The sequence below is a fragment of the Barbus barbus genome, assembly GCF_936440315.1.
Source record: "Barbus barbus genome assembly, chromosome: 24".
Taxonomy (NCBI): Eukaryota; Metazoa; Chordata; class Actinopteri; order Cypriniformes; family Cyprinidae; genus Barbus; species Barbus barbus.
This window is the reverse complement of record NC_136752.1, coordinates 22,201,926-22,227,870: the sequence shown is the minus strand read 5'-3', so window position 1 is coordinate 22,227,870 and position 25,945 is coordinate 22,201,926. Positions and strand designations below refer to the sequence as shown.

At 36.5% G+C, this 25,945-nt stretch overlaps 1 protein-coding gene across 3 annotated transcripts in view; it reads right to left on the bottom strand.

Annotated features, from left to right (window-relative positions):
* Nucleotides 1-25,945, bottom strand: part of LOC306844268 (nuclear receptor coactivator 1-like) — a 55,857-nt gene that overhangs the window by 21,277 nt on the left and 8,635 nt on the right. For all 3 annotated transcript variants that reach the window (XM_079376265.1, XM_079376266.1, XM_079376267.1), the window contains exons 2-5: nt 23,911-24,082; nt 22,635-22,807; nt 9,706-9,811; nt 5,833-5,999 (exon numbers count right to left, since the gene is read on the bottom strand). In XM_079376265.1, the coding sequence (XP_079232391.1) occupies nt 5,833-5,999; nt 9,706-9,803 (265 nt within the window). In that variant the 5' untranslated portion in view covers nt 9,804-9,811; nt 22,635-22,807; nt 23,911-24,082. The remainder of the gene's footprint in view (nt 1-5,832; nt 6,000-9,705; nt 9,812-22,634; nt 22,808-23,910; nt 24,083-25,945) is intronic.

The window sequence follows — 25,945 nt, the reverse complement described above, 5'->3', positions numbered from 1 at the left end:
CTTCAGGTGACAGCCCAGGTAAACACATTGGTACACATCTGAAAGGTTAAGCTCAAGAGGTGAAAGTGTGTTCTTGTCTGACAACATTAACACCACCCCGAAGCAGGGATATTAGAGGAGGGGCGGCAAGTTCCTGTTTCTTCTTCCTCGCAGGGAGAGAGGGGAAGCTGAGGTCTAGGAGAGGCCCTCTCTTGCACAAGGTCAGGGGGCAGGGCAGCGTCGCCATTGGCTGCTCTCTCGCACGCCCCTGCGGCCCCCCTTTCCTCAGGCTCTGAATGAAAACAGAGAGGGCTAGCACTCTGGGTGACAAACTGTAGAACGAGAGCAAGCGAATGAGTGAGATGACCCTACTAAAGGATGACAAGAACCAAAACACATAGTTGTTAAAGTGAACCACATGATTTTTGAGATTATAAAAAAATTAGTGTGGATTTTTACCATTACAGGCTGGTTGTTTTCACACACTGCGGCTACACAACCTTATAAAAACCTTATAAAAGTGATTTTTGCATAATAGGTCCCCTAACAGCATAGACTATGTGAGCATAAGACTCAAAAGCACACACACACACACACACACACAAAAACCCCCACAAAAAATCTATTCATTTTAAATCAATTTTATTTAAAACTTTTATTCATTCAAAAGTTTAATTTATTTGTGATTTAATTAACTTGGTTCATGATTTGTTAATTTATGTTGTCAATGAAATTGTACTTTTTTATTTTATATACATACACACACACACACACACACACATACATATATATATATATATATATATTTTTTTTTTTTTTCCTCATTAGGGTTGTCACAATACTGTAATTTAGTAACTTTGATACCTTTAAAAATATCAATATTTGATAATCGATACCATTTTAAATACCACGGAGAAAAATTGCCAAAACATTAAGGCCAAAAATTTAAATAAGGGGAAAAATTAGTAGGATTATATAATAATAATAATAATAATATGAAATATATTAATGAAATAGTACAATTGAACTGTAACATTAAAAAGAATGTCTTATAAGCATGTTAATTATATTACTGTAGCGTTGTAAAATTACAGAACTCAAGACGTCATTACTGCACTTGCAAGACTTAAACCCTCAAGCATTTATGTTGGTGGAAAATCTGTGACTCATTACAAATCTACCTGCAATGTGTGAAAACATAACATGCTGTAATCATCTGTCCACAAAAATGTCGGAAATGATTGCAAACTGGTGCAAGCTGTGATCACCCAACCCTACCACAAGTGCAGTCACATATATCTTCCTTCATTTATAGTCATAGAGACTGATTAAGCTTCCTGCTTAAGCCATACTTTCTCCTGTGCTCACCTATGGAATACAATTTAACCCATTTCCCACTGCTTTGTTAAAATAGCTAATAAAAATAATGCATTTCTTCCTGCAGCACATGCAGATGTGCCAGATAGATGTGCCAGCGGCTTCAACAACTATCTGTCAAGTGCCATTTTAAAGGATTATGGTGTATACATTACAGTCCTGCAAAGAGACTAGAGGCAGCTTAAAATGTTTGTGCTAACCAGTGCCTGGCCACCTAATATGCGGACCCCACAGCCTTCTGAGTCTGACATTGATGAATTTTTAGATCTTCGGATAAACATCCTCTCGTGGCCTCTTTGCATAAGTGGTATTCACTTTTCCAGGGGCTCCTTTGCCATGCCAACAAAACCCTTTTTTAGGCCTGTAAATCATGAGATGACATGTTTACCGCTGTCAAAATGAAGAATGATCGAGTGCATGTTCTGAATTACTTTCAAGTGCGAGATAACGCTAGCCGACATGCTTTGTTCACACTTCAATTTACTTTTGAGTTCTCAAGGCTTCTCTCATTTGGAAATAACAGTGACAACAATAGCAATTCAAGTCAGTTGCTGAAGCGAATCTAAATACCAGCGAGTTTCTTGCAATGGCAATCCCAATGAAATTAATACTACATTGGTTTAGCTTTAAGGTCAACCAGAAATAATCTCCTAACAAATAAAACAATCACTGATAAGGAAAGGAGCTTGGGTCACAAGTGCCCAATTCAAGGTCTGACTGGTTGGTCTTAGAAAATATTTAACCATTAAGAGGAAACTGAAGTCTACTGATATCCAGACTGGTCCAAGTCTACTATATTTTATATAGCTTTTAAAGCCAAGACAACAGAGATTTATGAAATCAACTAAACGATAACAAAGTGATGCAAGAAAAACGATGCAATAACTGCAATAAATAAATGTGCTGAAATGTCAATCTTTCATTTAGCCATTGTGCCCACTGCATGCTTTATGGTATGGCTAAATACACAGTGAACTCCACATACTCTTAAGCCCCGTTCAGACCACTCAATTTTTTTTTGTCGGTTACAACAGTCACCGTGTCAGATTATGCGATTTTGACTCATAAAATCTTGTCGTGACGTGAACAAGAAACATGTCAGACTATACGATGCTACCCGAGCGTTCGTCGCATGCCGTCATCAGGGGCGCCGGGCATATTTTCACGTCATAGTTCAGACGGGGGCCAGGCCTCGGGCCTGTCTTAGGCTTCTCCTTATTTTTATATTTAAAAAATTGCCGCGCTGGTGGAAACAACACGAGACCTTGCCACGACTGTCAAGAGCGGCTCGACGGTGTTTAGAGTCCCGCAGCAGCAACGAGTGCTGTCAGCACAGCTGAAGAGTTCTGCGTTCAAATACACGCAATAGGCTGAAGCTTGCTGCAAAGCCCCAGCAAAAGTAACTATCATGAATGTGTCCGGGGGAAATAGTAAGCAGGGATGGACTGGGAGTAAAAAACGGCCCTGGATTTTCTCCCAAATAGGCCCAACACAACTACAGTACAAACAGTCGCATATCTCACAATATTGCAGCAATCCTGTTGCATTTATGGCAAATAACATCTCAAAACCCATGGTGACCCTGCTGACAAAAACAATAGAAACCATCACAGAAATTCTAATGATTTTTAACCATTAAACTAATTAAATAATGGTTTCCTGTAGTGTGTTTTGGGACATATTACATTAGGATTTAGTGTTTTTTTTGTTGTTTTTTAAACGACCAATTACCAGTAGAGACCAACAGGCACCAGTTTCCATTAAAACCAATACAATTCTCATTATAAATCAGTAAAACTATTACAAATTACATTATTGATATTAATTATATGGCTCCGCGTTATCGTCCGGGCAGAACTATTGTTCCAGCCACCAAAGACAGATTGACAAAATAATCTGCCTGATTTATCTCAACTGCTCTTTGTACCCATAAATACACATGGACTAGATGAAATGACTAGCAACATGGGCACTATCTTCTCTAATACATTAGAAGCTGTTGCCCTCAAATTGAAAAAGGTTAGAGAAAAACGTACTGCGCCATGGTACAACAGTTATACCCATTCTCTCAGAAAGAAACTCGTAATCTTGAGCGCAAATGGAGAAAAACTAACTTGGAAGTTTTAAGAATTGTGTGGAAAAACAGTATGTCCAGCTATAGAGAGGCTATAAAAGCTGCCAGGGCAGAGCATATCCACAAACTCATAGATAATAACCAAAACAATCCAAGGTTCTTATTTAGCACAGTGGCTAGATTAACAAATAAACACACGCCACCCGATCTAAATATTCCCTCACAGTTTAATAGTAATGACTTTATGAATTTCTTTACTGATAAAATAGATAACATCAGAAATACAATAACAAATGTAGATTCTACTGCGTCTAGTATTTCAGCTTCATTCATCGCACCCAAAGAAAAACTACAGTGCTTTACAACTATAGGACAGGAAGAGCTAAATAAACTTATCAGTGCATCTAAACCAACATGTTTATTAGATCCTGTACCCACTAAACTACTGAAAGAGTTGTTAGGTATCGAAATTTGGTACCGAACGACAAGACGTTTTTCGATACTCGGTGGTATCGAGGCAATTCGGTCGGTGCCTAAAAAGTATCGAACTCGATACCCAGCCCTAATGCCCATTGTCCATTACGAATCCCCACGACACCCTCCGTCAAGCAGTCTTATAAAGCCAAAATATAGTAAAAAAAAATTGTCTTTAAACATAACCCAGACATCTAGCTTTGATAAGAGCTAAGATCTAATGATCAGTCAACACTGGGCTGGCCATCGATCCAAAATGTCTGCCTTAAAGAAATAGTTAAGACAAAAACAGCCTTCATTCATTCACCCTTATGTCCTTCCAAACCTGTAATATTTTCTTTCTTCTGTGAATGCTACAAATGGACCGTACAAGTTGTTCATACGGCGATGACAACAGTTTCATTATTGGGTGAGCTACTTCTATTAGCTCTACTATTAGAACTCTACTATACAATTCTATTCTACAGTACAATTCTATTCTATATATACACAATATAATATTCTATATATACAACATTCTATTCTACACCACTATACGATATTACTCAATTAGTACACTACAATTTGTGTTACTGAAAGATATCTCTTATACTCACCAAAGCTGCACAATTAAAATTGTGAAATTTTATTACAATTTAAAATAACTACTTTCTATTTTAATATATTTTAAATTGTAATTTATTAGTGTAAATTTTCAGCAACCATTTCTCCAGTCTTTAGTGTCACATGATCCTTCAGAAATCATTCTGATAAATAAAAGAAAAGAAAATACTGACCCCAAACCTTTTAACAGTGTCAACATCCAAGCAGAACTTTAAAAATGTACTTAATCAATCACTGTGTCTTGGACATAATACATGTTCTCTTCATTTTATGGCTTTATCTAAGAGCTCTGTCCAGTTACTGATTAAAACAAACTAAATGGCAAGCAAATAATAACAATCCTGTGGGCCCCCACAAAAATATCTCAGTAAAAGCCCTGCGCAACTGATTTAGAAGCTCCTAAAAAGAAGTGCCGAATGAACAATCAGTACGTTTACATGGACAACAATATTCAGATTTTAACACCATTAAGACAATACTTTGATTAAGAATCAACCATACAAACAGAGATCCGGCTAAATTCATACTTAAAGTAAACACAAATTGAATTAAGATGTTAAGTATTCCTATTTTAGTCACATTATCGAAGTGCAGTATAGACATGTACACACCTTAAATCACACTATTACCATCGTGTAGGACTTTTCGCCGCATTTTGCGACAGGATATACATTCGTTTGACAGCAAACAAAAGAGCATGGCTTCAACAACACCCTCGTCTGTTTGCACATATAGCATGACAAATAATTAACTGCACTTGAAGCTTTTGTGAAATGTAAAAATGAAACACCCATAAATGTATATGACATCATAATGTAACCATAAAGACGGACTGTAGGTTGATACGTGAAATTCTTGAGGGGACGTAGGATGGAGTTGCGTGGGGATGTGATGACGACTGCCTTTCATCGATATATGTACTATAACATGTAAAACGGGAACATGAAAGGAATATTCCAAAAGCAACTCATGTAAACACCTTAATCATAATACTGTCATATTCAGATAATAAGATTATTGATGTCCATGTAAACATAGTCAATGTCGTTCTCTCCACTTTGATTTACAGCCGGTCTAACAACCAGATTAAAACCTTTTGTTGTGTTATACGTTTAAATTCATTTCTTCTTACCCAAATTTATCTTGAAGGTGACTGAAGGAACACAAGTTCTTATCTGATTAGGCATGTCAACAAACCAACCATCATAAGCACTAATATTTTTGCAGTTTGTCAATTTTCTGTCTGTACTGTGAAATATATGGAAATACTTGTGCGCAGCCTACGCACAGCCCCAAAGGAAAAGCATGGACACTGGCTACTCAACCCTGCTCGCGCCGTTTGATCTGCTGGATCTGGTCCACGGTGCTCTTTAAGATGTGGCATTTGTCCGGCTTCATGTTCAAGCTGGCAATGTCGCTCATGTTGGCCGACAGTAACTCCGCCAGTTCGTCAATGTAGCGGCATTCCAGCTCCCGCCGTCGCTTCTCCACACTAACATACAAACAGGAACAAAAAGAGAAATGTACATTTTTAGAACATATTTAAAAAAAAATAACATTTTATTTATTTAATATGATTACCTTTTTTCAGCAAGGACACATTACATTCTATTGCAAATTCCTAAATATTTTATAATGGTTTCCACAAAAATATTAAGCAGCACAACTGTTTTCAACTGTGATAAGAATGACAAATGTTTCTTGATTTCTGAAGGATCATGTGACACTGAAGACTGCAGAAATGGTGTAAAGTAACAGACTAAATATCATTTTAAAATTGCATTTTGAAATATTTTCAAATAGAAAAAAGTTATTTTAAATTATAATGACGTTTCACAATAATCCCTACTTTTGCTGTATTTTTGATCAAATACATTCAGTCTCGGTGAGCACTTAAAAAAAAAAACAATTTAAATCTTAACAACCCCAAACTTAAGTACACAAAAGTAGTGCATATTTTAGTATATTCAAAATGTAAATACACAACATTTTAATATGTTTCCTATACAATTAAAACTGCATATATTATAATGATTTATATAAAACATTTTATTTATATTAAATTTATTTTTATATACAAAATATATATATATATATTTCAATATTTATTTATCAAGCGTTCATTCACCAGGAGTGAAAAGTAAATAAATAGATAAATAAAAACACATGGCATTTTCTGCCTGGCTCATAATAATGAAAATAACATTAATCATCTTCTTAGTTGAAATTGACTTAAATGCTCGTTTCAATACACAAAGAGAGAATTACAATCAGCTCTCCTTTCCTCTGCTGGCACGTGAACAACCAAGTGCACTCGGAGAAGAAAAAAGCCAGCCTGCTGCTGCTTTGTTATGATGTTTTTAAGACAAAGCCTTGAAGTGGTAAAGTTTGGCACAGAGGCTGAATGGGCATTCTGCAAGGACTTGGGCCCTGAATAATTCATGATGCTCAAAGAGCACTATGATCACAAACAGCCCCTGAACCCCGATTTAGCGGTCTCAGCGCTCTGCCACCTGATAGAGGCAGAGGATTCTGCAGTTGAAAGGAGGAATGCTGGGTGAGGGGAGACTATAGGTGCACTCAGGGACAAACTGTGGGTGGCCTGGAACCAGAGGGAGGCTAAAACACACACTTTTACACAGACATATCATTGTAGAGCTAATAAGGGTTGGGCTGCGTACAGTCTTTGCACTAGCAGGCATTCCTCAAAGGCTTATGCTGCATATGGGTTATCATGCTGAGAGGAGACACTGAAAGCGAGAGCGGCTGAATAGGAGAGAGAAAGATAGATGGTCAGGCTATGGTGAAGTAATGTTAGATATCAATGGAATGCAAAGGCTTCAGATCTGAGCCCATTTATCATCCGGTCAAAAACAAAAGATCTGCGATGGCAAGGTGAAAAAGCGTTTTAACTGGAGGCGTGCACCGTGTTAAAAGCAACTGAAAAGATTTGACAGAAATGGACGGATTCTAAAGAAACAGAATAAGAGAGTTTCATTTTATTCTTCAACGCATAAAGAGTATAGGAACGTGTGCGCGACTTTGTGTCCTACACCAACGGTTGTTGTACGTGTGCGAGGATAAATAAATGATGCTATCATTTATCAAAGAAATCTGGAGAAAAAAAAATGCATCACGGTTTCCACAAAAATATTAAGCAGCACAGTGGTTTTCAATATTAACAATAATATTCATTTCTTGAAAAGAAATGTTTCTTGAGCACTAAATCAACTTATTAGAATGGTTTCTGAAAGATTTATGACTGCCTGAAACAACAGCATTTTAAAATATATTAAAACAGATTTTTAAAAACAGCAATGATATTTCACAATGTTACTGTTTTTACTGTATTTTGATAGAAATATCACCAACTTTTGAATAGAAGTGCATATGTATAAAGAATGGAAAGAATTCTCTAAACCACTTTACTTTGTAAATGAAAACAATAAAACAATACAAATTAAATATGCAATATTTTAATATATAATATTTTTTATCAAATCAAAAAACACTTTACAATAACATTTAAATTATATTTAGGTATTTTATCATATATTTATGTTAATAATATATGCATTTATCAAGTGCTCAGTCAACCAGGGAAGGAAGGAAATAAATAAATAAATAATTCTGCCTGGTTCATAATTAAAATTACATGCATTATTTTCTTAGCGGAAAATAAAAAAAATTATTATTTAAAGAATTTAAGACACTAACAATCAGCTCTCCCTTTCCTCCAGAGTGCTCGTGTGAGCGTGTGTGACCAACAGCTGCCATACGTGTGCGAGGATGGAGGAAAGTGCTTATCTGTTTTTGGTTGTCCCACTCCTGGGTGAGCGAGTGCATGTACATACGAATGACTTGCAAGTGTGAGCGCATGTTAACGTGTGTGTGTGTGTGTGGGAGAAGACGGCAGAGAAAGTAGGTCAGCGCCTCGCCAGGGTTGTGCGCAGGCGCGCTGCTTACACAGGTCATGGCGCTGCGTGGGGTTGCTGTAGAAACAGGCTGTTACATCAGCCCCACCAAGGCCCTATGGAAGAGTATCACTCAGCCAGACAGACCAGTTCTCCTCCTACCAACCCTAACACATGGAAATCTTCAAAAAAATGCTCTGGCCTACTATGTTACACCCAAAAACAACCCACTTTTGAACCTATATCGTGCATTGCTCGTGACATATATTTTTGGGATGTGTTAATTTTATTTTTATTAAGTTATTAAGTTTAGCTTTTAGTTTTATATATTAGGCTTTTTTGTGTGCAGAGACAAGGGTTTGAATCTGGTCTGGGCTATGTGCTGATTCCCAATTCCACTGTCCTTTATCCTATTGGCAAAACCCAATAAAACGTAAATAAGAAGAAAAAATAAAGTAAAAAAAAAAAAAATGAAGTGTCTAAACTGTGACTCTTATTATAACATTTAAAAGACTTTTATAAACTTTTTTTTAATTTATTGATAAATTAACAAATGCTGTGAAAATTTAAGTGTCTAAATTGTCTAAAATTTAAAATGTTTTTTAATAAATTTAAAAACAATTATTGGTAAACAAATGAAAAATCTTAACTGTCGCCCTTATTTTTAAAAGATAACATTTAAAAGACAATTTTTTTTAATTAACAAATATTTTAAATGTAATTTATTTCTAAAAAAAGCAAAACAAAACAGCTCAAACACTTTTTTTTTTCATTTATTGATAAATTAACAAATGCTGTGAAAATGAAAGTGTCTAAATTGTCACTCATATACTAAAATTACTTTTTTTAAATAAACAAATAAAAAAATATAATTTATTGGCAAACAAACGAAAAATCTTAACTGTCGCCCTTATTCTAGACTAGACTATTTTATTAAACACCTTTTAAAATATTTTATCGATAAACAAACAAACAAAAAAAACACAAACTGAAATGTTTAAATGTGTCTTATAAACAACTTTTTTGTTAATCACAATAAACTAACAAGAACATAAACAAAAAAAAATATTTTCGTTTACACTTCAAGCATGTCAACTGTTGAAATAGACTCCTTCACGCTATTCGCTGTTTGCTACACACCTTGACTACACTGTCGGCTATCTGCTTGTAAGTCATTGTATTACATAAATGACATAACTCCTAAGATCTTATAAAACACTCAGCAATGTGAAACACTATGTGAGAAACATTGCACTGGAGAGGAGAGACGATCTCATACTTCACCTGGGACCAGAGGTATCACATGGAGAGCCCTTCCTCTTCCGTGACTCTGGGGTGTTGGGGTCAAGGGCATTCTCCCCTGCAGCACTCATTTTCAGCATAAGCACAGCTGCAAAACAGGGTAGAAACAAGTCAGCCAAGGAAGTCAAGTTAACCATTCTACTAAAAAACACAAAGCAGGACAATGAAGTTAAATCATCCAGTGAAGAAAACAATAGAAATTAGTCAGTAATGGCAGTTGTCACTGTCTCATACCCATATGTTGTTGTTTATAACTGATTTGATAATATCATCTAGAACTACAAGATAATGGTGGAAACAGGATCCCAGGCACCACTTCGGACCAACGGGTTCTTAAAGACCAGCAAACTTCAAGTTAAACCATATCAGGCATAGACTGAGGTGACAGCTCGTTCCTGCTAGCAATACACATAAATCGATGGCTCCTTGTGGGGGAATCGTAAATCTGCTGTGAAAGGGCTTGTTAATTGAATGCCTTCTTTGATCTGTGATGCTATCTACTAGGGGTGTGAATCGGCACTAGTTTCACGATTCAATTCGATTACGATTATCATGTCAATGATTCAATTCAATTCGTTATCACGATGCATCACGATTATATCAAATTTATTTTGTGCATTTTTATTAAATTATATAAGTAGGCTACTTTTAAAAAAACATATGTTAATTAATATATAATTTATTTATTATTGTTAAGAATTAAAAGTAAGAGTTGAGCTTTATTGTCATTCCGCTACATGTGGGGACATACAGTGGAACGAAATGTCGTGCCTCACAGGACCACGGTGCTACATAAATACAGACATATAACAATGAAGTAAAAAAACCACTATAAACCTATACACAACTAAATAAATAAATAAAGTAATAAAGGGGTAAAAGATGATTACAAGTGATGAACAAAAAACACTTTCAGTACCTGGGAGTGCTTTAAGGATCACAAGTGTACAGATAATCATAGTTATGGGTTTTTCTTTTTTTTTCCTCAGCATTATTGCCATTTGATTATTACTGATGAGATCATAGACACTGACAGCTTTAATAGACTGCATTCACACTAATGCACAGATCTATTTCCACATATCAGATGTTTTGTCCTGTTCTGAAAACTGACTGTTTACATCAATTACGTTTCATAATGCAGTGCATTTAACCGCAACCGCGAGCTTCAGGACAAACAAACACAAAGCGCATGCGAAAGTCTGTCAGTACATGCGTTTCGTGCATCTATTACGTACTGCATTCCAAACGGCAGAAATAAGCATATCTAAAATAAAAGACTAAAATAACATCGAGCTGGAAGCACAAGCATATTCTGCGCAATGAAGACGTCATAGGCTAATCGATTATGGTCCATTACTGCATCGATGCATCGCGATGCGGACGTGAACGATTCTGCAACAATTATGCAATAAAAGAAATGCAACAATTAATTTTGACACCCCTACTATCTATCCAGTGCTACCATCTAACCCATGCTGTGTACTGCTAAAAGAAAGTACTCCAGAGCGCAATCTCGATGATTGGGGCGGGGCGACACGTGTCCACCCCCATTTCCATTGGTTTATATTGGAAATTAACATTGGTTAATTTCTACACGGCAAACCTTATTGGTGTAGACCTGAGCATGCACATTCCTTTGTGTATGATTTTGTAATTGATTTGGCCATATTACAGAAATAGTATGTGCTAACTATAGAATCATAGGCCTATCTTGATTATGTATCTACACCCTCACTGCGTGTTCTAATCTGTGTACGGGATGAATTTAGATCAAAGTCTCTTTAAGACAAGTCATGTCACCCGGCGGCCATCTTTGAAACGCCTCTCGGGCATCCAAGAGCAGCTCCTTTGACTTGATAACTTTGTATGGGGAAACATCAAATTCTCCAAAACTGTTCACTAAGCTTACGATTAAATTTCATATTTGAAATCACCAATGAAATCGGACAACTGTGTCATACATGTTGTTTCTTTTACTCAAATAGCGTTATAAAATGCTTATTTCTCAGGCTAGATCAGCCAGAGCGCATGCGCAGCCCTGAGTGCGCGTCTCAGAGCGCTTTTTCTATAGCAACCGGGGCAGCTGCAGTGATACGCTGACTTTACCGATTAGCTCTTTCATTCAGAAGGCGGGGCTTCCTGCGATCTAGCGGCCATATTTAGCGTTGCATTTTTCCCCATTCAAAACAATACGAGTGGCATGTCTTGTGTATTCTATAGTCTTTGTTTAGATTCAGTTATTAACACTCGGAAGAGCTAAATAAACTTATCAGTGCATCTAAACCAACAACATGTTTATTAGATCCTGTACCCACTAAACTACTGAAAGAGTTGTTACCTGTAGCAGAAGAACCACTTCTCAATATCATTAACTCATCGTTATCTTTAGGTCACGTCCCAAAACCATTCAAGCTGGCGGTTATTAAGCCTCTTATTAAGAAACCACAACTAGATTCTAATGAACTGGCAAATTACAGACTCATTTCAAATCTTCCGTTTATGTCTAAAATTTTAGAAAAAGTTGTGTCTGCTCAATTGTGCTCCTTCTTGCAAAAAAACGATCTCCATGAAGAATTTCAGTCAAGTTTCAGGCCTCACCATAGTACAGAAACTGCACTTGTTAAAATTACAAATGACTTGCTTCTTGCTTCAGACTAAGGCTGCATCTCATTGCTAGTATTACTTGATCTTAGTGCTGCGTTCGACACTATAGACCATGACATACTCATAGATCGATTACAAAACTATACTGGTATTCAAGGACAGGCTTTAAGATGGTTTAGATCCTACCTGTCCCATCGCTACCACTTTGTTCATTTAAATGGGGAGTCATCTCAATTATCACCAGTAAAGTATGGAGTACCACAAGGATCTGTCCTAGGTCCTCTACTATTTTCAATATACATGTTGCCCCTTGGTAATATTATTAGAATATACAGGATTATTTTCCATTGTTATGCTGATGATTCTCAACTATATATCTCAACAAGACCAGATGAAACTTCTAAACTATCTAAGCTAATAGATTGTGTAAAAAAATTTAAAAGATTGGATGACCAATAATTTCCTCCTCTTAAATTCAGATAAGACAGAGATATTACTTATTGAACCAAAAAAACAGTACACAAAATCTCTTGGATTACAATTTGCAACTAGACGGATGTACTGTTACATCCTCTAAAGTCAAAAATCTGGGTGTTATATTAGACAGCAAATTGTCCTTTGAAAATCATGTTTCCCATGTTACAAAAACAGCATTCTTCCATCTTAGAAACATTGCCAAGCTTCGAAACATGCTACCTGTTTCTGATGCAGAAAAGCTAGTTCATGCATTCATGACCTCTAGACTGATCTATTGTAATGCACTGCTAGGTGGTTGTCCTGCATCTTCAATAAACAAGCTACAGGTAGTCCAAAATGCAGCAGCTAGAGTTCTTACCAGGTCAAGAAAATATGATCATATTACCCCAATTTTACAGTCTCTGCACTGGCTACCTTTTAAGTTCCGTATCATTTACAAAATATTATTACTTGCCTATAAGGCCCTAAATGGTTTAGCTCCTGCGTACCTAACTTGTCTTCTACCACGCCACAATCCAACCCGCTCCCTAAGGTCGCAAAACTCTGGACTTTTGGTAGTACCTAGGATGGCAAAGTCCACTAAAGGAGGTAGAGCTTTTTCACATTTGGCTCCCAAACTCTGGAATAGCCTTCCTGATAACGTTCGGTGTTCAGACACACTCTATCTGTTTAAATCTAGATTAAAGACACATCTCTTTAGCCAAGCATTCACATAATGCATTTTATAATCTTGTACTGCAGTTATATCTGTTCAAAAGTATATTATTATTATTCTTTAGCTTGGGTTGAACAAATAATTTTTGCTTAGATGGAACAGCAGCTACACTAATTATGTCTCTATTTGTTTCTCTGTTTCTGCCACGGGATTAACATCCCATGGTAACTAGGAATTACAGAAGCTTCGGTCTGGATCCAACCCTTAAATGATCTGAGATGACCAAACACCTGAGAAAAGATGATGCCAACCCCTCAGAGGACCTCAGAGGATGCCAAAGCTCAGACAACATACAGAATTACCAAATTTTGCCATAAGTTAAATACATTAAGGTTCTGCAATATATAAATATATTGTGGAAACTAAATTTCCTGTAAAGCTGCTTTGCACCGATTTGTATCGTAAAAAGCGCTATACAAATAAACTTGAACTTGAACTCAATCATTGTAGCCATATAGACCTGCATAACCATCGAATATTAAATCACTCAGAGCTGTAAATCTGTGCAATAGGTACGTGAGCACTTTTAATGAGTAAAAGAGACCTCTGTGTCATATTTTTATTTATTAAAGACTAGAATAACTAGCCTACTAAAAATCTAAAATCAGTATAGGCCTAATACAGTACAGTGACTACTGATTCGTTTTAAAGGATTGAGCCACAAAACCAGGAATTTAATTTGTGCATATATATATATATAAAGGTATAAATAAAAATGTTGCAGAGAAAATACATGAACATGTATTGCTTAAATACGCAATAAATCACATTAATAATATTTGCTGTAGGTCAGATTTAATAACAGTTGTTTCAGTAAACAAAAACATTTAAAATAGGCCTACATGCAAAAAAAAAAAATATATATATATATATTGTTTCAGGAAGGTTTTTATTCCCATTATCCACACATAAAACCCCAGTTCACACTGATGGGCTATTTCGTATTATTGTCTTATTTGTCACCACAGTTGTTCTTTAAAATAAATCCATTTGCGGGTTTGTCCAATGTCTTACTGAACTACAGTGAATTATCATCCTATCTAAGTTTTTGCTAATTCACCGATCCTAAAATAATGAATATGGCTACATATAAATATACATTATACAAAACAGCTAAATCTCAAACAGTGGATAATTTTTATCAACATCACTAAAACTGCTCATTGTTAAAGTATGTCTGCTTCGTGTAATGTGAAAAGTGCAATAATGTCTGACTTCATTTAACGTGCTATAGCATAGGTAGGACTATATCATGGCCACGAATTAAGAATTTGTTCCCCAGACTTAATTCATGAGCCGCACACTGTGGCTGGACTCAGGTGATCTGCTCTTAAATGGCAAGAGCACACTTGGGACAGCACTAAATTCCACCAGATAAAAAAAGCCCCAAGTTAAAAGAAATGAGAGCTAGAGATGTTTGAAAATAAAAATAATGAATAAATATATTAAAAGTCAGTGTTTCATCACCTTTTACATGATAGCACCTGATCCAGTTCCCCTGGAGCAGGTTACACCACCCCATAATTTGGTGACCTCAACAGCAATTGTTCACCTAGGAAGGTCAACTGAAACTGAACTCTGAAGTAATTCCTGCTCTACCTGCAGCTCCAACAATCCCTTCAGTTTTAAGAAGATCATTGGCCATATCTTGTGTTTGGTTTCTCCACTTGGGGAGGCCACAACCCAAACCAGAGCCTGGCTCCTCAGGCATAGTCCGCTTTGATCTGCAGGGCCTGAACAGGCTGCTATTGTGGGTCTGTTGAAAACCTCCAGTGGCCCCTAATCCCTGGCAGCTCCATTTCTAGCAAATTCACCTCAAACAGGCCCATTTAAGTTGAGGAGAAAAAGAAAAAAAAATTACAGAATTTAGGCTGGTTTTAAAATTTAAACACTTGAACAGCCATTTTCTTGTATTACAAGCTTTAGCATTGACACATTCCACAATGTAAATCACCGTTGAAGGATGTGAATATAATACCTATACTTAAAGGATTAACAACAAGCATTTACAATCTATAATATTATAAATCCCTAATTCACACATATGAGAAATTCTTTAAGAACGTTTCGAGGAACCAAGGGCACACCACCCCATTTTTTGAGGCCCCTGAGCCTTCACTTCTTTGCTCTGGAGAATGTGAAACATGACCATGCATGTGAACATGCAAAATTGTTCAGAAATTAGGCTAGATCCTAAAACAATTCCACCAGGACATAATGACTCCCGTGCATATGCGGCCCTTACTGTAATTATCAACAGCTTGCGCCAGTGTGTTCAGCCCTCAGTTCTGCCCTGCTCAGTCAAGTGTTAAGGAAAACCAACCGACAGGTAATGAAGATACCTATGCTTGAGAATAACCAGTCACGTTTCACGTGTTGCATGAGTTATCTGCATCAGCTAAAGATAACATCAAAAGAAATGGACATGTAACTTACACAAAAACATCTGTAGAAACTTAGTATATTTTACCTTCAACTTCCCAAAACTTTGGAAACTTAGTACGTAGTTTACAACAACTACCTTAGAAGGGTAGTTTACAACACATTTTTCCCAATTTCTAGCTTCTTAAGCTAATGGAAAGTCAAATAATTGCTAGCAGGGCACCATTTCTGTCCCTCAATATTCTAGAGGATGATATTTCAATATATCAAAGCATGTCTGTTCACATTAACAACATTTTACAAGTCTGCATTGTAGTTTAAGAAGAAAAACAATATTTTGCATAAGTCACATTTGTCTTTCAACCAAGTTAGTCTTTCTCTTACCGTCTGCTGTTTGCTGAAGTTCATATTTCTCACTAGATAAGAAATATCTGGCAACGTCCAATCTGATTTCAAATTCCCTCACCAAATGCAGTAGATATAACACGTTTTAACCACTAAGCTGGACGAAAGAAGTTGACGAAACAGTCATGTATCGTGTCTATAGGTCAGCTTAGTCCTGTTTATAAACTCTGAGTCATCAGTCTTTGGTTGAGAAAGATTGCATGTAAGCCGATGCTTCCATCTTATATCTGCTAATAAGTTGTGGGGCTATTTAATGGAACTATAATTAAATATCTTTGAAAGCAATGGATAAGAGAGAGCATACTGTATTTTTTCTGGCAAGAGGCAAAAACTTAATTTTTAAGCACTGCCATCATGTGACACTAATGTCTAAATACAAATTTCTAAATTAATTTTTTATTCATACACAGCTCCCATCTTTGCATTTACTGTTAAAAGAAGAATATCATGAGACTTCATACCTATTATCATAAGAGTTTACAATATCAACAGATGTTGATAACTTGTACTAATGATTTATCAATACCAGCACATACATACAAAACACACACTCACACACAAACAAGCAATGTTATGATGCCCAATAAAAACAAAACACAGTTTTTATACATTAAAATAAACAACTTAAAATTAATTTAAATGTTTTTAATTTAGCTTTGCCAGGCAGACAAACATGTGTATACTTGTGTGTGTGTGTCTCTCTCTTTCTCTTTATATCATGGGTGTGACTTTTCCCTGGCGCCAATCGGCTACCTGTGCTGGCTGGCTGCTGACCTGGTTATGGGAGGTCCTTTGTCAGTGTGAATGCTGTCCTCGGGGCAACTTGCCGCCCAGTCATCAGATGTCTGAGTTTTGATGTCTCATGTGCTGGGTGAATATGGGTGGCGTACCTCAGGGCTTAGTACTTTGCCCCCTCTTATTCTCGATAAACACACCGTCAGTGGTAAAGCACAAAGCTTGTCCTATCACTGCACATACTATACAAGACTACCCATGATTTCAGTCTGACAACATTATAATCCCGACTTGTATCTATGACTGCATTTCAATCTCAGCCTGGACAAAGAGTCACTACCTTTAGGGTTCAACAATACTACTCTGAGAAAGAAACCTGAGGGTAGCGATTGATGACCAGTTAAAGTTCACTGCCAATATGTTGAGGACTAGTCTCGCAGATTAGGAAGTTTGCAAGCCCTCTGTTGAGAACCACAGCTCTACAATCTATTATAGCAGCCCTTGTGGTAACACTAGTCACAATGTGAATTTCAGAATGTGAACTGAAAGTGAGCTTGCACAGGTAGAAGCATTCACTTACTTACAGAGTGTATTGTTTGGGTGTAAGAAAAGTATCAGTACTAAAGCAAACTATTTAACCCTAATTTGACACAAATGTTATAATAAACAGCATTCAGAGTTTTCCCTATTTAACATTGATGAAATATTCATAAAGAGCACACTGTGAAGAACACTTCACTTCGACAAAATCAAGAGGATCTCATTCTTTCTACTAGCACAAAAATAAAAATCCTCACCATCATCCACAACGGCATTTTACAACGCAAACACTTTAATCTACGCTCACTTTGGTCACTCACTCTCCATGCTAATGTGTAAATTCTGCTCGCACTTCCTTCAGCAGACAAACAAACTATGAAAGCCCTGGGAGGCCTGCAGTCCCCTCACATGCTCGGCACACACACTCTCCCACGCGTATGTGCACGCATACACAGTCGGCCTGAAGGTAAACAACCTGCTTATGGGAGAAAAAACAGTGGGAGGGATTTTCCTTTTCACTCTCTCTTTCTCTCGCTCACTCACGCACCTGAGGCAGGGCTCAGCTGTCACCTAAGTTGGCCAACTCAGCCTGTCCGGTCAGAGAACGGTCCACGGCAGTTGCACTAACCCCTCTGTCAGCACGAGTTATGGCCGCGTGTCTCGCCATTTCCCAGGATACGGGGCTCCTTCTTGTTGAGAGCTACACAAATCACCTCGCGCGCAGACAGAACAGCAACGTGTGTCACTGAGTGAGAGGGAGAGACCACCATGCACTGAAGGAGAGGGGATGAAAAGTATTGTTTACACACTCTTATCAGTGCTCATGCCAGGCGAAAAAAGAAAATGTGTTTCATAAATGTGAGCTAATAGGGCACAGCTCAACAGGAGAGGGGAGAGGCCCTCGTAGAGGAGACCAGCGGAAGAGTGATGAAGTTTCAAAACAGACAAATCCCACGCCTGACTGAATACACCCGTCCCCCTCCGTCCGTCAATGGTTTGCTACATGAGAAGCCGTGGAGTCACTGTTGCTGTCTACCTCCCCATAGCAATACAGACAAGAGAGAAAATGTATACAGCTCTCCCTGAAAATCTGAACACAGTGTGAGGCTGAAGCAACAGTCGTGACTCATTCTTTCATGATGCGGCAATTAATTCAATATTTTTCAAAGAATCGTGAACTTCCCAAAGCAGACATTTGACCAAAATTATTTTTTTAAAATTTATATAATGATATAAGGCAAGCGCAAAACAACATTTTCAAAATGGATTAGTTAAGAGTTTGTCTGAATAAAAAAAGAAAGGGAAAAAAACCCTGTTTTTCAGGGGACCAAACTGAGTGAAAATATGCAATTTGGTGATTGGCCTATATTTATTTGGTCAAGAAGTAAGATACAATTCTTATAGTTTGTAATGTAAATTAATGAGATTTTTATCAGAAATATCACTGTAGGCCTATATCTCATGTATAACTCATCACTGTATGTCACCCAATAATATGTCTTTATATGTAAATACTTTTATGGTACTTATAGGATTAAAGCTTTGTAGTTTTCATTGTGGAGGGCAAAACTTATAATACACTGCAATGATGATTGAAAGATGTAAAAATAAACATTCTTCAAAAGCCAGATGTATCATATTTGATGTATTTAACATGATTTTTCTAAAAAAAAAAAAGAAAAAAGTAAGGATAATCAAGCAAACCCAAGTTGCTACAGTCCAGTAAATGTTAAAATATTACTAACAATATTAGTTATTCTTTTACTTAAAAAAAATAAAATAAATAAAAATAAAAGACAATTCATATGTCTGGCTTAAATAGTCCAATGCAGCAGGGCTCTTTTCAACACAGAACACAGAAGCTATAGTCTCAGCAATATGCGCTAAGTGACATAACTATATAGAGACAGGATCTGAACAGCTCTAAATTACAGTGTCAGCTTCAACAGCATGCAAACAAGTCTGGCTTAAAATGAGGTCAGTGGATTCTTATGCAGTTTGAGAAATAAAGAATCAATATTTGTTATTTTAAAACTGTGCTTACTTTGATGCTGATCATAATAGAACACTTCTATTGAAATCGACCTCTGTTCAGGGTCTTCATTCATGCAAGCATTCTGCTCTTGCACACAGACCAATAACACACACAAAGCTGCACACACAAAACTGCGTGCCTCGGTTTTATAGTTTTAAAAACAAAGAAAACTCAGAATCTGTATGAAAACCGCTGTGCTACACCATAGCTTTTCTTTTCTATTCAGTGTAATTGCACTCTTGTGTATGCACTTGATTTCCCAATAGTCTCCATAGTGTTTTTTTCACCTCCTCTGACCTCAGGCGGCAGTCTTGCAAATACAAATGAAACGCTGAATATTAATCATGAAAAAAGCTTTTTTTTTCCTGAGCCTCATCAGCATTAAATTACCCAAACCTTACTGTATAACACTGTACTGTTGACATGACAAAAAGATCACGGGTTCCATAACACAAAACACATGTCAAACAAAATCCGATAATTATGGGGAAAATTGTTGGGAGAGTACAACCTAAGCATGCGGAAGCAGTAAAGAGAAGTCTGACGACTACGGCATTGTACAATCAGCACAAACACCTTTAAAGAAAACACAGGCACACTCATGCAATCATCATATAAGCTAAACAAACTGCCTTTTTCCAAACTGAGTTGAGAAGCCATTAGACTAATTCATGCAAGTCAGTGATTACCCTCATATTAAGCGGGAGGTCTGTCAATTCAGCTGGTTTCCAAGCAACTAAGTGATTAGCATGAGCATTTTTCCATACATTAGGAAATGGAGTAAATTACATTTTAGTCGTGGGTTTCTGCATTTGATTACAGCTTGTATAATACCAGTAACTAGGATGTAAACATACCATCTGACAGCTTCAACCTACATTTGTGTGTGTATGTTATACGATCTGCATCTTAAAACATTTAGAATGTACAACATGCACACAGGGACGCAGGTAAATGCTGCTGAATTATTGCGTGCTCGATTCATTTATCACATTTTTACTTACAGAAATGAATGTGTGGAGGAAGAGTAAAGCACTCTGTCTCACTCCTCTAAGCTTTGCTATGGTAAATCTTTTATTTAATGTAGCTGGTTGGATTTACTTGCAAAAATCTTATTATGACTACAATGAACTAAGAATATAAGCCTGTTTGTGAAAACTGAATGAATTACACTTTTTCCAAAATTAAAGCAATCACAGCACAATCCTAGACTAACATATCTATTACAAAACTAAAAAAGGTCTGCACTATCATCAAATATATAAAATGCTATTAGGTGAGTTTCTGTATCAAATTTTCTTAACTTCTACAATCCATCTCTCTTTTCCCATACTTCATTAATGCACATGAGGGTCTATAATTTAGACTAATTAGATTTCAGTGTGGGTGGAACTAGAAAATATCAAAGACAAGAATCCAGCAATCAACAAAAGTGGCATGCATACATTAAAACCATGCTAATAATTAAACCACCCAAGTGTGAGTGTGAAAATTTAACTGCAAAATAAAAGAGCGCAGACCGATGCAGTGCAGGCACAATCGGGTTTCACATTACCATGACAACTGTAGGCTCTGTTGAACTACCACTACACATCTAGTATAAGCAAATGCAGAAAACACCATGCAGTGGGGCCAGGAAAAGTGTTACACCTGCACCGAATGTACGCAGCACCGATCATTCATATCTTAAACGCCTCAAAGCAGTGTGGTGCGCTGAATACCTTACTTGTTTGAACAAACTACTGTCTTATGGACACAATTTATCGGTTAACTCTGCAGTGATGACAATTAGTTGGCAGTTGTGACTTTAACAATACAGTTTTGGAAGCTACTTCCACATTTTAATTTATTCATTTAATAGATGCCTTTATCCAAATAAGAAAAATACAAGCAGAAGTGAAACTATTGTGTGCCAAGATACAAGCTACGGAGTATTTTTAGAAAGCTACACATCAAGTTACCAAAAAAAAAAAAAAAATGGGTGTAATATAATTATATGGCAATTATATAATTAAATGAAAAAAAAGGATTGGGCAACTTGACATGCACAAAAAAATATATATTTTCAATACTATTAATGCTAAGTATTTTGCTTGTACGCTAATAAATATATAAACTCATCCTAATTTATATAAACACACAGAAAAAGCAGTAATAATTACAATACCATTCAAAAGTTTCAGAGGTCAGTAAGATTTCATAATGTTTTTTAAAGAAGTCTCGTGCTCACCAAGGCTGCATTTATTTAATAAAAAAATACAGTATTATTGTGAAATAATATTACAATTTAAATGAACTATTTTCTATTAGAATATATATTCAAATGAAATTTATTCCCGTGATGGCAAAGCTAAATTTTCAGCAGCCTTTACTCGAGTCTTCGGTGTCACATGATCGTTCAGAAATCTTTCTAATATGCTGATTTATGCTCAAGAACCACTTATTCTTATAATCAATGTTGTTCTCAACAAACAGTTGTTGTTATCAATGTTGCTATAAACAAACAGTTGTGCTGTTTAATATTTTGGTGGAAACCATGATACATTTTTTCAGGATATTAAATAAAATTATTCAATTATTTTCCGCCAAAAATCTGAAAGACCCAAAACTTTTGAATGGAGGTGTATTAAACATTTTTTTTAATTCACTATAAAACAATGTATGATCAAACCATCTGAATCAATAAAATCAATACCCAATATTATGTTACGAGGATCTGATTTTAGCCTCTGCACATGAGGCTACATGTGTAATGTAATGTGACATAAACAACGGTGATGTAACGTGTAGTCATGCCGCCACTACTTGGAGAAAATAGCTGAGCTACTGTCACGCCACTCAGAATGCAGTCCAGTTAGTACAACTTGTAGTTATTTACTCCAAAACACCGGATGATTATGTAAACATTTCCTCCAATAAAAAAGCTTGTTACTGCTGGATCCACAGTTTCAGCTGTTGCCAATTCAGGTTATTTTTTAATTCAGCTTCGAGCTTCTGCATGATTTGCCAACTTACTTGATCTAGGGCTCCAGAGGGATGCTCATTGAGGGGAACACTATGGCTGTGGTCCACTGGGATTATGGTGTGGGAGAGATCTCAAGGAGAGGGGGCTACGGCGCCACACCCTCCCTGTCATGCAGAACCATCCCACCGAGGGGAGGCAGCAGAGAATGGATACCCAATGCAACCTGTGCAAGAAGATAGATATTGTGTTAGAATTTACAAGCATTTTAGGCTCTATTTACAAAGCAGCAGAATATGGTCATCAGTCCTATGGTGTCCTATACTGTTACCTACTGTTAAAAACAAAAAAATAAAAAAAAATTCTTTAAAAAAAAAAATAAAAAAATCAGTAATTAAAATAAAGCTGAAACAAAATAAAATATAAATATAATATTTAAATTACTGAAATTTAGAACAAAATTAAAAAGAAAATTTAAAATATGTAATATGTAATATAAAAACGAATTCAAAATTTTAAAAAGTATATAAATAATATTAAAATAATACTGCAGTACTGTTGTCACCCATAGCCTGTTAAATTTCACAAAAGAACTGACTGGTGGATATAAAAATCTGCTTTTGTTTGCTTTAAAGCATATATTTGTCAATAATTTATTTTTGTTTGTATTTTGTCTATTTATTTATTTATTTTAAATAAACTAAACTACTTGGCATTTACCTATCGGTGTAACCTGCAAAAGCAAGCAGAGGTTATGTAACATCAAGCACACATGAAAGTCATGCTATCAGTGAATATGACAATTCTAAGACAATTCACAATTCACACTGAGACAGTCTAGTCATAGATTCATGTGTGTGCAAAATCATTTTTTGCATTGCCATAGCAACTGTAAGGTCTGTTACACTACATCAAGTTATAAGCCACATGAATAAAGCCTAACTACGATCTGCTTGGCAAAGTGTTTATACAATTGCACCATATCCACATCTATAACCTGCTGCACATTAGCACAGATTGTGACTTCACAGAGGACCTTGATGGTTAAAAAGTGGGCAAACATTTCCAGCCCATGAAAAAAAAAGACAGCATTTATGACTTTCATCAGTATTGTACGTCTACAGCAATGGAAGTGAATGTCTTAAAAACACTTTTTAGCTTTAGTAACACATACAAAATGGGTCTAGATCCAAGTTTTTTTTTAAAGTACTCTGTAGGCGCTTTAATGAAAGTTACAGAAGTGTACAGAGAAAATCTAGCTTTTTAATACCGGAGGTCACTGGGTTGACTGAGAGACTGGGTCTGTAAAACCAAACGTGGTTGACTCACTTGATCTAGGGCTCCAGGGGGATGTTCATTGAAGGGAACACTATGGCTGTGGTCCACTGGGTTTATGGGATGGGAACTGAAGGACAGAGAGGGGGTTACAGAACCATACCCTCCCTGTCATGCAGAACCATCCCACTAGGGAAGGCAGGAGGAAATGGGCACTCAATGCAACCTGCGGATAAATCACAACAAAAAATGAACTGGGGTTGAGGGAATAAAATCAATTCCACAATCATCAAAACGGCGAATCACTGTCATTGTGAAAGCACTTTAAGACACACATTATCTAACAGTGATGAAAGCCAGCATTGTCTCAAGCTTTGCCATGAAGTTTCATGAAAAGAAAGAGGTTATAAAATGAGGAGCTAATCTATTTGGATACTGGCTTTGGGCAAGCAGCTGATAGGCGCTGAGCTGTGATCAAATCCGATGAAAGAAGATGAAAGCAAAGATTTCCTCTGCGTTAATTGAGAACCTTTTACTTCACCTCAACAAATGTGAGACCTAGGGCAGAGAGCACTGATGGTTTGATTGAATGAGTGCTTGTGTGCATTATAGCAACTAGGAAACCATAAAGCTTTTTACTTCAGATGGGCCTTTGTTCTTGTTCCAGACGAGTATTCTCTACCAACAATATTGATTCTCATGGGGCCCTTGAGGAATTTCAAGTGTAGGCTATCAATTAAAGCAGCAGTGGAATCATATCTTTTAATTTTTTAAAGAACAAGTCTACCAGCAGATTTAAAACAAAAAACTGTAGGGCTACAGTTTCTGTTTCGTTTCTGTCCGGTCCGTTCGTTTTATCTCGTTTAACGACAGCTGTCATCATTTTTTTTGTCTGGCAGAGGCAGCAGGTATGCGTTAAAATTTCAAATTGAAGCCTCTTCAACATTGACTTGGGCACCTAACATCACAAGAAGATGATATTTTAAGCTCCTTATGTAGCCGAATCTGTGCCGGTTTGAATTGGCAGCCTCCAGTTTTCGCTTTGTTTTGCCTCCAGCTAGCGCTGTGACGTAATTGTGACGTCGGCCCTAAAAGGGCCTATAGAATGAAATGGGAGAGTAAATGAAAAAAACCTGAAACGAGGAAAAAAGGCTTTTAGGATGCTTGAGAACTACTGATTAGCCCTCATTACGATGAATAATATACATATATTTAAATAAACAAAAAAATATGACAAATGACCATATCACCCTAAATACTAGCCATAATGTATCACTGTGGTTTCTAAACAGACAGCAGGACGAGACAACCTCAAAATTAAAATCCTTCTCATACAACAGTTTCTTACTTCTCTGCAGCTCATATTACCTGATATGCTCAACTGTACCCCAGAAATATAAGCTTAAATCTATGGGCTACATTGAGCAAATAGTCTATTATAGAGCAGCATAATAGTGAAGCTAGGTGTGAATCCAATGGAATACACAAAATTAAAGATACATACTGAATAGCCTATAGGCACAAATTTCTGTATTATGTGAGAAAAAAAAAAGAGACTGCTGCGTGATATGAGAGCATTGAAACTAGCACAGCTATACAGAATAAATTGGTTGTAGTCAGTTAAACAGTTTGGTATTCATTAGACATTACATATAAAATATCCAGAATGCCGTAACGCCACAAATCAGGATTAAGTATTTCAGAAAGCAATGTTAAGTGATCATAACATATTATGAATTTTATATGTAATGCAATATGATTTGGTCATGCATGAGGAATACCGTTCATTAATCAAATTTACTGTAGACAGTGGAAAAGAAAATCTGAGCTTTAAAATGTCAGCAGCATGATCAAACAATACTGAATGCAGTAGCTGTTGTCTCTTAATGTTTTTGTTTTTATGAAAACATCTTGCAAGCACAGCTGATGTCAGCATTATGTAGTGCTTTTTTTCTTTTTTTTTTTACACACCAATTATATGTTGTCCTAGTACAGAATGATGAAAGTCAAGATATCATAAAGTCATCTGCACACTTGCAATGCATGCAGGTGTACATTTTGATTCGGAAATGATATTAAACCACACTGG